Genomic DNA, 13,931 nt, shown 5'->3' with positions numbered 1-13,931 from the left:
ATAGAATACTATTTTTTCCTTAACCTGGAATGATAACTTTAAAATATAATATTTTTCATGTGATTTTGATTATTAAACTATAAGTATACCTAACATCATTATAGGCATGGCAAAGGGGTTGGGCAACCCTGAAGCATGGCCTAAGTCTCTTTTTTTGGCTTGACCTGAGCTGGTATGACATGATATTGTAGTGGGTTGTGTCAAGACCATCGGTTGTCTAGGTTATGGTGCAAACCTAGACTTTAAATCCATAGGCCGACCTGGCACGACATTGTATTAACAAAGTTCTATGAGTGTAGAATGACTTCTGCAATGTTTGGCCAAGCCAATAGTTGTTGGCCTGGTCAACTTTATTTTTTTATTTTTTTTCTTCAAATTTGTTCTATATAAACCCCCTCCCCCTCCTAAAATTCATACACTAATTCTCGTAATATCTCATTCTTCTCAATCCCACATTCTCTCATCAATCTCTCATTCTCAAACTCTCTGAATTTGCAATCAATATTTCTCTATGTATAAAATTTAGTTCTTGTTTTTGTTACAATTTTGTCAACCAATCATTATTTTTTATTCATCAAAATATTACAAATGGATCTAGACTCAAATGAATTTAATCAGTTTGAATACTATAACATTGATTATATTATTGACTATGCATGTGGAATAAGAGCACCAACACGTGAAAGTGGGGCAACCACAAGCTTGACAGTGAAAAAAAAAATAAGCAAAAATTTATAGTGTACAATCACTTCGATAAAATTGAGGAAACAATCAAAGGATAATTCATTCGATGGACAATGTACAAAGATTATAGTTCATGTTTGGCATGTGTCCGTTTGAGTGGCACCAGTCAACTCTGCTGGCATATTATGAAATATTATAAAAAAAAAAATTCTACATAAGATGAGAAGACAACAACAAATTGCATTTACCATATCACAATCTGTTGCTTGTGTTAGTATAGTAGGAGGTTCAAGTGGTTCCATACGCGTTAGAGAAATATCAAATTTCAACTATGATCAAACTAAAATGCAAGACTACATGGTTAGACATGTAATAACTTCTTACCAACCTTTTTCTTACATGAAGATGAAATTTTAGAATGTATAATATAGAACAGTGTTTAACCCGCATTTAAAAGAAATCTTAAGACTACCCTTAAAGTAGACATCATTAGAAATTATGAATTAATAAAATTAAAAATTACAAGAGAACTTAGTAATTTTAATGATGTTATTTCAATTACTTTTGACTTATGAACCACAACAAATCAAAACATATGATACTTAAGTGCAATTACTCAATACATCGATTCTAATCAGCAATTGTGCAAAAAGATAATTACATTTAGGTCATTAAAATATCTACATTTATGAATATAAAATTAATAGCTTTATTTTAACAATTACTTTTAATAACACAAAAAAATAATGATAGAGTAATTGAATTAATATTAAATAAGATATTTGTTCTATTTAGTGAAAAATTATTTCATATTAAATATATATGTCATATTATTAATTTAATAACTGAAGATGGTTTAAGTTTAACTAAAGATCATATATCGATAATTAAATATGTTATCACTTACATTTTATTATCCCCATACAGATTCAAATAAATCATGAATTTTGTAAGTCATTGAGGTTAAGATTAAAAAAGTTAAAAACATATGTTAAAATTAGTTTGAATTCAACATACCTTATGTTTAAAACATATAAAAGACAAACCAATATTCAACTGTATACTATCCAATTAGATGTTCAATTTTATATAATAATTAGAATTTAGTAATATTTTTAAAGAATATATGTATCATAATACCTTTCAAGATATGTCTATACAAATGGTATAGATATTTAAAAAATATTGGAACCAAGTTCCTTTACATTATATCATTGTCACTATTTTAGATCTTAGGATAAAATTATTAGGAGTGAAAAATTGCTTATATATTATTAATGAAAATTTATGACTTTCCAACGGTAATAGAATAGACGATATTAAAAAAATTTTATTAGAAATGTATACTATTTAAAAAAAATAAATATGAAAGAAGGATGCAAACTTCTAAACCCAAGGTAAGTTGAGGTAGAAGAAAATCATATATATGGTCACTCTTACGTAAAAATAATATTTTGTGGGTCAGAGTTCAAATTTTAGTGAGGCTTATAATTATATTGATATTGATCATCATACAAAAATTATAAAACAATATGATAACAATAACAAATTATACGTTTTAGTATGGTGAAAAGTAAATCAAGAAAGTTTTCTTGTGATTTACGCCATGACATGAGATCTACTAACCATTTTTAGTGTCTACCATAACATCGGAATATGTATTTAGTACAGGTAGATTCATATTGGGTTATAGACATGGTCTAGGGAATCATTTGTATGAAAAATTAAGTGAAAACTGACTTCAAATTACATAATCAGGTCGCAAAAGATATATTTGTAAAATTTAAGAATCTGGACGTTAAAAACGAATAGATGATATATAGACGTACTTATATTTGTAATTATACATCATGTAAATAAATTGATTTATAATATATTCAAATATTTTTCATCATATAATTATAATATTCTTTCGTTATAAATAAAAGATTATCAAAAAATTATTTAAAGTATTATCACTGGTTTTAATAATTGGAAAATGACTTTCATTTACTTTTATATAATAAAAAAAATTAAATATTTTTATGGCCAAATGACTATTTCCCACCCAAGGTATGCTGCGATCCCAAGTTTCTCCCCTTTAACTTTAATAATCTCAAACACCCATCCATGAACAGTTAAAATTAACGGTAGTAAGAGTAAAATCGTCATTTCTTCTATAATATTAAAAATAAACTAAAATATAATCTCTTTTTACCCCCCTAAACTTTAAAAACTAAAAGTTTCCCCTAGCCTAAATTTTAAAAAGTGGTAATTTTACCCTAGGGTTTCGTTTTGAAATATTCAGCTCCATTACCGATGACCTCTCCCTCCCGAAACATCCTCTCCCTCCCGAAGCATCCTCTCCCTCCAGCGATCTCTCTCCTCCCATTTGGACGCCCGATCGACGTCGGAGGAGTGATGGAAGACGAAGCTCTTCATCCTCCAAGATGAACCGTCTTCGTCTGACCTCTAACACCGATCGAGCGTCCAAATGAGAGGAGAGAGACCGTCGGAGGGAGAAGATGTTTCGGGAGGGAGAGGTCATCGGTAATGGAGTAGGAGATGATGTCGAAGATTTTAAAACAAAACCCTAGGGTGAAACTGTCATTTTTTAAAACTTAGGTGGGGGAAAACTTTTAGTTTTTAAAGTTTATGGGGGCAAAAAGAGATAAAATTTTAAAGGATTAGGGTTCCATTAATTTTAATTATTCATGGGTGAATATTTGAGATTATCAAAGTTAAATAAGAGAAACTTATGAACACAGTATACCATGAGTGGGAAATAGTCCCTTGGCCTAGTTTTATCTAAATAGTAGGTTAGCCCACATTGGGTCTATGAGCTTGGCATGGCACAACCCTATGCATATAGGGTCGTGCCATAGGCCTTCAAAATTATGTAATCCTACCTGGCACGGAAAAACCTATGACTGTACAAATCTTGACTCAATACAGTTTACAACATAGTAGACTGTACCGAAGTTGGCCCGGCACAGCCGACTGCTGTCTCTACATCATTGGAGACTTCTCTATTTTCCTCCCTCTTTTACGGTATTTAATTGTCATTTCCTGTTAGTTTCTACTTGGATTGTTCACAGTGATAATTTTATAAAATGTGAGGAGATGTAATTGACGATTATATTAAAGTAGAGCGATTAGAAAAAACCTCGAGATTGATGGAGATGTTCCAGGTGACTAAAGTGACTGCATGCCTCGAAAATCGGCATCTCTATCTCTAATAATGTCATTTAATTGAAGGTTTCGTTTAGTTTATGAAATCCAAAAGACAAGCAATAAGCGACAAGCAAATACTGAACTGGAGGCCACGGGAAAATGAGTCCCGGGAACACTTCCCTTACCATTATAAAATAAAGCAAAGTTTGTGCATAGGAACATACAAAATACAAAACTAAATGAGTCCTCCACATATTCTGGCGATTCCTTTTCCGGCACAAGGCCATGTAATTCCTTTGCTGGAGCTTTCCCTATGCTTAGTTAATCATGGCTTCAGAGTCACATTCGTCAACACAGATCATACTCACAAACGGGTCATCAACGCTTTACAGGAAAATTCTTTGGGGGATGGAATCCATCTGGTGTCGGTTCCTGATGGAATGGAACCTGATGATGACAGAAATGATTTAGAGAGGTTATGTGCAGTAATGCCTCAGGTGATGCCTCGTAAGCTGGAAGAGCTCATAGAAGATATAAACAGAATAGAAGAAGAAAAGCTTGTTTGCGTGATTGCTGATGGGAGTACTGGATTTGCTCTCGAAGTTGCGGAGAAGATGAAAATTAAGAAGGCTGCCTTTTGGCCCGCATCAGCCGCTACTCTTGCCTCCTTTTACAGTATTCCGAAGTTGATTGAGGATGGAATCATGGACACTGATGGTAACACACTCTCACTCGTTTGGATTATTTTGTCTATCTCTTTCAGAAAAGACTATTCTTTCGTATCATTACTATTACTATTACTATATGTCAGTGTTTGTTGAGCCTAAGCCTGTGATGAAATGTCTTCTCTTACCGTCCAAATAAGGGTTGGGCGCAATCTAAGCCGGTTTAGTTCTAACTGAATAATATGGATCTAAGCAAGGATAGCTGTGGCTCAAGATTAAGTTAAGCTAGTTCAACCTGATCGAATTATCAAAAAAAATGTTAATAGATTTATCTTGTTAAACAACTTTTGATATTCTTTAATGATTTTTTTTTCCTTTTTTATCACTAACGACCCTTCTTCTTCTCCCACAACTTCTCAAAAGTTTATTCGACAAACTCATCACTGATCAAGCAAGTCAAACTCATCTAGAGCTGACCATTTTAAATTTAAATCAAGCCAAACAAGGACTAGGATCAATTCAAATGTATTGTTTGCATCCTAAGTGCATTATGTAGGATTTGAACCCACATTGAGAAGTATGTGTTATATATCCTACCTTGAAAAGTATGCGTATTTGATGTAGAGTTTATATAGTTTTGAGTTTTCTAATCTCAATAACTTTTGAGGTGTAGTGAGATGATTGTCCAATAACTCCTTTGCTAGCCTTTGGGCAAAAATTGGGAAAATTGAAAAGAGAACTAAGAAGAAAGAGATTTGATCACTTGAATAAATCTAATTAGGATTCAAATCTCTAAAATTAAGAAATCATAACATCCACACCCCTAACTGATATGTTTGATTGTTTCTAGGAACACCAGTCAAGAAACAAATGATTCAACTTGCACACAATATACCTGAAATCGACAGCACAAACTTTATTTGGTACAATGTCGGGGGCGGCTTAGCCCAGAAAACACTTTTTGACTTCATATGCAAGAACACAGAAGCTGTGAAAGTAGCAGATACCCTTATCGGCAATTCAACCTATGATTTTGAACCTGAAGCATTAAGCTTGGTTTCAAATATGCTTCCAATAGGACCTCTTTTGGCGAGTAGCCGACAAGGGAATTCAACAGGATACTTCTGGCAAGAAGACTTGGCTTGCTTGAATTGGCTTGATCAACAGCAGCCTAGCTCAGTCATTTATGTTGCATTTGGCAGCTTCACAGTTTTAGACAAGATCCAATTCCAAGAGCTGGCGATGGGGCTTGAACTCGCAAACAAGCCGTTCTTATGGGTTGTGAGGCCAGACATTACTGATGACGCCAATGAGGCCTTCCCAGAAGGGTTTCAAGAAAGGGTAGCTAACCAAGGGAAAATGGTGGGTTGGGCACCGCAACAGAAGGTTCTGAGTCACCCTTCCATTGCCTGCTTCTTTAGCCATTGTGGTTGGAATTCCACCATGGAAGGTTTAAGTAATGGGCTTCCTTTCTTGTGCTGGCCATACTTTGCTGACCAGTTCATTAATGAGAGCTACATTTGTGATATTTGGAAGGTGGGACTGAGGTTTAAAAGAGATGAAAGTGGTATCATAACACGAGAAGAAATTAAAAGTAAGATAGATCAAGTGGTTGGTGATGAAAAATTTAAAGCAAGAGCTTTGGCACTCAAGGAAACTGCCATAGAAACTGTTAAAGAAGGAGGTCAATCGAACAAATGTTTCAACAATTTCATTGAATGGATCAAGGCATAGGAACTTGCCACAAGATAAGGGATATATCATTTGTATGTCTAATTATATACTTAAAAGTATATCCAAATAGTTTTATTATAAAATAAAACCTTAGCCATTACAACTTTACTTCTTTATTGAATTACTTTAAATTGATATCTTGTCATTTTCAACATTTTGTGAATTTGAAAATAAGGTATGTTTTTAATTATTTAATCTGGAATTATTATTATATTTTATTTTATTTTATTTAACAAACAATATTGTATTTACACACTTTTGAATATACAATTAAATACATAGTTTTTGTCATCTTCTACATTTTGTAAATTTGAAGATAAGGTATGCATTTAATTATTTAATATGTAATTACTAATATATTATAATTTATTCAACAAGCAATGCTACATATACATATTTTTAAGTACACAATTGATATAATGATGTGCTATTTTATGATTAGATGAACCGCGACATGGTTCACCTAGTTTAAAACAATTAAATGACTTTACTACTTCTAAAACTCTACCACGATTGGCATGGCACCGAGTCCCGACCAAATCAGCCAATCCAAGTTTCAAAACCATGGTGAAAGGTCACACCTCATCTCTAGCTATTACTTTAGTGTCTTATGATACAAATGTTTAAGAAAATGTCATGTTGTCGTGAAAATATTTACAAATCCCCAAATGCCTCAATCTACATAAATTCAGCCAATTCAAAACTCATTAACATTTTGACCCGGTAACACCATTAATGATACTACATAATATATTTGGGTTTGAATATATTAATTTTAATTATATTGGGACTAGCATAGAAATGATAACCTTTACCCTGGACTTGCTTCATTTGTCCCAAAAATATATAACTATGAAAATAATAATTATATTCAATATCTAGCATTAGAAATATAGTATTATTTAAATTGCCATGCTTTTTTTTTTCAAATAAAATAAAACCTCAGTCATTGCCCTGATTAGTAAACATTTGCTTTTTATATTACCGTATTTTTTAATTTTTTCTTTGATAAATAATAAAATAACATCATATTATAAAATACAAGATAACGTCATTTTATATAAAATAACATCATTTTAGGGTATAGAGAAAAAAATGATATAAAATTTTAGTTTTTTTATTATTAGTTAAATAATGATTTTATCTTTAAAACTAATAAATTTAACCGCTCATGATCAGGTATATGAGATTTTGCAAAATAAAAACTTGGAAAGAATAAACTTTGGGTGGGAATAAGTGTTTTAGCCTATTTTGAATATACAATTGAGTATTTAGTTTTTGTTATCTTCTACATTTTGTGAATTTGAAAATAAAGTATATATTTGATCTGTAATTACTAATATATTATATTTTATTCAAGAGTCAATGTTATATGTTACACATTTAATGTGATAATATGTCACTATCTAATTAGATCATTCTTAAATAAAAATAAAATATCACTTAATCATATGATGACACATTATTCATATATTCAAATACTATTTATATATTCAAAAATATACCCATATAATATTGTTATTGTCAGAATATTATTCACTTTAAATATATAATTTATTATAATTTTTTTTTAAATTTTACAATTAAAAACATACTTTAACAACTTAAAAAACTCTTATATATTATTTAATTATTTTAATCTTTAACATTTATAATCAATATAAAATACACATATAAAGTCAATATCTCAATCTTATTTTACCGATATAAAATTTGCAGAGGAATGTCACTCCGCATGGCGATTCAAGATTTTTTCTTCAGAAAAAATATCTAAACCTAATCATTAATGCAAAATAGTCTGTAGCCACATATTGAAATATCGGATCGAAGACAAACATAATTCTCTTCACACATCCTCTTCACACCAATTGTGACAAGAAGCATTAATTGTGAACCAAGATTCAAATCTTCGTGTCAATGTCAACACAGGATATTATAAATTTATAATCTACCCTTGAAAGTTTACAGTACCTGAACATCATTGGAGACTTCTCTCTTTTAATCCCTCTTTAACAGTATTTAATTGTCATTTCTTCTTGGTTTCTGCCTGGATTGTCACAATAAAGATAATTTTATATATAAAATGTGAGAAGATTTAATTGACGATCATATTAAACTATAGGGATTAGGAATCACCTCCAGATTGATGGAGATGTTCCAGGCGACTGCATGCCCTGCAAATCGGCATCTCTATCTCTAATAATACTGTTTAGTTAAGTTTATGAAGTCCAAGAGACAAGCAAATACTGAACTGGAGGCCATGGAAAAATGAGTCCTGGGAAATTGTAATTTGTCATTTCATCTAAACCTTCGGTCTATTAATCTTCTTGGACTTGAACCCGGGCCCAAAGTGTTTAGTTCTTGCTTGCTACTGCTATTCTGTCGTTACATAGGGTGAGTTTAGCTTGTTCCCCGAAACCTCACTTGTACATTATTGTTTGTTATCTAATATATACATTACTTTAAAAAAAAAACAAAAAAGCCATGGGAACACCTCACCTATCATTATAAAAAAGGCCAAAGGACCATGTTCCACCCAAAATATCTTTTAATCACAAGTTTTTATCCCATAATTTTAAAATTTTTATTTATCCATTTATAAATAGTTAAAATTAACAAAATCTTAACCTCCATCACATCTTTTATCTCTTTTCCCCTTCTAAACTCTAAAAACTAATCATTTCCCCCATATATCAAGTTTTAAAAAATAGCATTCTCCCACTCTAGGGTTTAGTTTTCAATCCTCAGCATCCAATCGGCGCCATCACCAGTGACAAAGCTTCGCTGACGTATCACCATGCTCCGACGATCTCTCTCCCCTCCTTTGGAATGTCAACCGACACAAATATAGTCTAGAAAGAGACAAAGCTCTTTATTTTTCCAGACGAAGATGAAACTCTTTATCTTTCTAGACTAGATTTGCATCGATTGACGTTCCAAAAGAGGAGAGAGAGACCGTTGAAGCATGGTGATAAGTCGAGGAAGCTTTGTTGCGGGAGATGGCATCAAATTTGATGCGGGGGATTGAAAACTAAATTCTAAGGGAAAATATCATTTTTTTAAAATTTGGCTTAGAGGGTAAACTTTTAATTTTTAGAATCTTGGTTGGGGGGGGGGGGGGGGCGGGGGATTAAATTTTAATTTATTTTTAATATTATAGATAATATAACGATTTTACCTTTGAAACTAATATACTTAACCTCTCATAAGTGGGTGTTTGAGATTTTCATAGTTAAAAGGTGAAATCTTAATATTAGAGATATTTTGGGTAGGCATAAGTCCTTTGGCCTATAAAAAAAGACAAAGTTTGTTCACAGGAACATACAAAACAGAAAACTAAAATGAGTCCTCTACATATTCTGGCGATTCCTTTTCCGGCACAAGGCCATGTAATTCCCTTGCTGGAGCTTTCCCTATGCTTAGTTAATCATGGCTTCAGAGTCACATTCGTCAACACAGATCATACTCACAACCGGGTCATCAACGCTTTACAGGAAAATTCTTTGGGGGATGGAATCCATCTGGTGTCGGTTCCTGATGGAATGGAACCTGATGATGATAGAAATGATTTAGGGAAGTTATGTGCAGTAATGCCTCAGGTGATGCCTGGTAAGCTGGAAGAGCACATAGAAGATATAAACAGAATAGAAGAAGAAAAACTTGTTTGCGTGATTGCTGATGGGAGTACTGGATTTGCTCTCGAAGTTGCGGAGAAGATGAAAATTAAGAAGGCTGCCTTTTGGCCCGCATCAGTCGCTACTCTTGCCTCCTTTTACAGTATTCCGAAGTTGATTGAGGATGGAATCATGGACACTGATGGTAACACACTCTCACTCGTTTGGATTATTTTGTCTATCTCTTTCAGAAAAGATTATTCTTTCGTATCATTACTATTACTATTACTATATGTTAGTGTTTGTTGAGCCTAAGCCTGTGATGAAATGTTTTCTCTTACCGTCCAAATAACGGTTGGGTGCAATCTAAGCCGGTTTAGTTCTAACTGGATGATATGGGTCTAAGCAGGGACAGCTCCAGCTCAAGATTAAGTCAAGCTAGTTCAACCTGATCGAATTATCAAAAAAATGTTAAGCGATTTATCTTGTTAAGCAACTCTTGATATTCTTTAATGATTTTTTTTTCTTTTTTAATCATAGATGACCCTTCTTCTTCTCCCACAACTTTCCAAAAGTTTATTCGACAAACTCATCACTGATCAAACAAGTCAAACTCATCTAGAGCTGACCATTTTAGATTTAAATAAAGCTTAAGCTAGTCCTTGTTTGGACTAGAATCAATTCAAATCTATTGTTTGCATCCTAAGTGCATTATGTAGTATTTGAACCCACATTGAGAAGTATGTGTTATATATCCTACCTTGAAAAGTATGTATATCTAATGTAGAGTTTATATAGTTTTGAGTTTTCTAATCTCAATAACTTTTGAGGTGTAGTGAGATGATTGTCCAATAACTCCTTTGCTAGCCTTTGGGCAAAAATTGGGAAAATTGAAAAGAGAACTAAGAAGGAAGAGATTTGATCACTTGAATAAATCTAATTAGGATTCAAATCTCTAAAATTAAGAAATCATAACATCCACATCCCTAACTGATATGTTTGATTGTTTCTAGGAACACCAGTCAAGAAACAAATGATTCAACTTGCACACAATATACCTGAAATCGACAGCACAAACTTTATTTGGTACAATGTCGGGGGCGGCTTAGCCCAGAAAACACTTTTTGACTTCATATGCAAGAACACAGAAGCTGTGAAAGTAGCAGATACCCTTATCGGCAATTCAACCTTGATTTTGAACCTGAAGCATTAAGCTTGGTTCCAAATATGCTTCCAATAGGACCTCTTTTGGCGAGTAGCCGACAAGGGAATTCAACAGGATACTTCTGGCAAGAAGACTTGGCTTGCTTGAATTGGCTTGATCAACAGCAGCCTAGCTCAGTCATTTATGTTGCATTTGGCAGCTTCACAGTTTTAGACAAGATCCAATTCCAAGAGCTGGCGATGGGGCTTGAACTCGCAAACAAGCCGTTCTTATGGGTTGTGAGGCCAGACATTACTGATGACGCCAATGAAGCCTTCCCAGAAGGGTTTCAAGAAAGGGTAGCTAACCAAGGGAAAATGGTGGGTTGGGCACCGCAACAGAAGGTTCTGAGTCACCCTTCCATTGCCTGCTTCTTTAGCCATTGTGGTTGGAATTCCACCATGGAAGGTTTAAGCAATGGGTTTCCTTTCTTGTGCTGGCCATACTTTGCTGACCAGTTCATTAATGAGAGCTACATTTGTGATATTTGGAAGGTGGGATTGAGGTTTAAAAGAGATGAAAATGGTATCATAACACGAGAAGAAATTAAAAGTAAGATTTATCAAGTGGTTGGTGATGAAAAATTTAAAGCAAGAGCTTTGGCACTCAAGGAAACTGCCATAGAAACTGTTAAAGAAGGAGGTCAATCGAACAAGTGTTTCAACAATTTCATTGAATGGATCAAGGCATAGGAACTTGCCACAAGAAAAGTGATCATAATGAATCATTTTTAAGGAAAATAAAACTATAATAACTACAGCTAGAGCTGGCTGCATCACTGCAACAAACTGAACAGAAAAAAATAAGCCCTCCTCATTTTCTTGCTGTACCATTGCCTCCACAGGGCCATGTGATTTATTTACTTGAGTTCTTAGTATGCTTGGTCAAGCATGGCTACAAGAGTCACATTTGTAGAATCTATATGATTTAATGTATATCATTACTTTGTCTATATTTCAATCCCATTAACAGTCTACCTGAAGGACCAAACGCACTTCACAGCCACCAGCCCTCAGCCATCTAGCCAGCCAACCACCACCCCACCAGATTCTTGAGAATTTAAGCCTCCAAACTAAAATCTGGATTTTGCAAGTTGAAGAGATGAAAAAGAAGTTACAGTTTAGATTGTAATTTAGGCAGCCTAAACGAATTATTTTCTGTGATCATAACTGATCGATTTACCATGCAGAAGCTGGTATAAATCATTCTTAAATAAATAATTAACCATTTAAGTGGAAAAATAATATTAAAATTAAATAAATTGAGTTGTTTTCAGTACTGCCGTCATGGGCAATCAGCTCATATATATACCGGGTACAGTCTTACCACTTAAACTCATAACCCTAATTAGTAAATTCCCTTTTTATTAGTGTATTATACACGTTTATTGTATATTACTAATTTAAAATCTAAAACGTATAAAATACATATATTATATGTTTCTTGTATTAACACCCTATTAAATGTTGTATTATATGTTATTGTATTTTTTAATTTATATATTTAACAAATGATAAAGATATATCTTTAACAACTTCTCAGTGTTTTCTGTTGCTATCAAACACACATCAACATGACAGTGCTCTTGGAGTCTAGGCCACAATTTTTCAACCGCATGAAGGGAACTTATCCCAAATTGATAATTTCTTTATTGTACTGCCTTTCAAATCTTCTCCTCCATGGGAAGATCATTTAGCTGCTGATGGATCAGTTTAGCTTCTCCTTTATATGGTTTGTATTTAGACATCGTTCTATATCATATCACATCCTTCCATTATTTAATGTGTTTGGCAGAATGTTTCATTCCAAACTCTTTTAAGTCAAATTCTTCACGTTGTCTTATCAATTGTGATCACTAGATATTCAAATTATAGTCTAAATACTCATAAACATAATACATAGTTAATATTCAATTATAGTCTCTCAAACACATAACATAGTTAATTAATAAATCATAATAGTTAATTTTCTTACTTTACATAGAAGAGATTTAACAATAATATATGATTTATGTCTCCCATTTACCATTTACAGCCAAGTCAAATTTAAATCATGTAGATATCATGCTCAAAAATTTAAATAAGTAAAACACACTTCATAAGTAAATATAATTTAATGAAAAAAACATAAACACTAAATAAAAATTTTCTAAAGAAATTACATTATATCTCTAAAATCTTTTTTTTGTCCAACATCATTTGCTCTAACTGAAAAGAAGTTCAAGTCTTAGTGATTATGCTATAAAACTTTGATTATTTAGGCCTATAATTTTCCATATATGAATTAAGATTGGGCTTTAGTATCAAATAATAGAGATTAAAAAAAAGATTTATTATAACACTATCAATCTAATAAGTTCAAATTTTCTTTACTACAATCTACCATGCCAAACTATTATGATATAACTTTGATAAGGTAAGAAGTTTCTTACCTTGATTGGGTAGTGATGTGAACTATTATTTTCAAGTATCAATAAATTGAATGGTAAAATGATGAGTTGATTGTGAGAAAAAAAAAGAGATTGTAAGGGATTTTCCATTTTGAAAGAAAATGATCGCAACTTGTCACTATTTGGGTTGAATTTTATATACTTTATGTAAAACGACATCATTTTATATCTTATAAAACAATGTTGTTTTATCTTTTTTCGAAGGAAAAATTAAAAAATATGACAACGTATATTATGGACATTTAATACAAGTTTAATAAAGCAAACATATAAATATGTGTTTTATATGTTTTATCAAATCTGTTTAAAATAATAAAATATGACAAACGTGTATAACACACTAATAAAACTTGAATTTATTAACTAAGGTTAAAGACAATCTTTTGAAACACAGATTAGGTATTGACCAAACCTAAAAGTAGTTTAAG

At 32.4% G+C, this 13,931-nt stretch overlaps 1 protein-coding gene and 1 pseudogene across 1 annotated transcript; both read left to right on the top strand.

Annotated features, from left to right (window-relative positions):
* Positions 1-4,076: 4,076 nt before the first annotated feature.
* LOC123198358 (UDP-glycosyltransferase 83A1-like) lies at positions 4,077-6,279 on the top strand. The gene is made up of 2 exons (XM_044613050.1): positions 4,077-4,554; positions 5,353-6,279. The coding sequence occupies exons 1-2, from the start codon at positions 4,077-4,079 to the stop codon at positions 6,234-6,236; spliced, it is 1,362 nt and encodes a 453-aa protein (XP_044468985.1). The 3' UTR covers positions 6,237-6,279.
* A 3,288-nt stretch (positions 6,280-9,567) lies between these two features.
* Positions 9,568-11,931, top strand: LOC123198318 (annotated as a pseudogene).
* The last annotated feature ends 2,000 nt before the right edge of the window (positions 11,932-13,931 follow it).

This window comes from Mangifera indica, chromosome 15, assembly GCF_011075055.1.
Source record: "Mangifera indica cultivar Alphonso chromosome 15, CATAS_Mindica_2.1, whole genome shotgun sequence".
Taxonomy (NCBI): domain Eukaryota; kingdom Viridiplantae; phylum Streptophyta; class Magnoliopsida; order Sapindales; family Anacardiaceae; genus Mangifera; species Mangifera indica.
The sequence above is the reverse complement of the archived record's forward strand: the minus strand, read 5'-3'. Positions and strand labels throughout refer to the sequence as shown.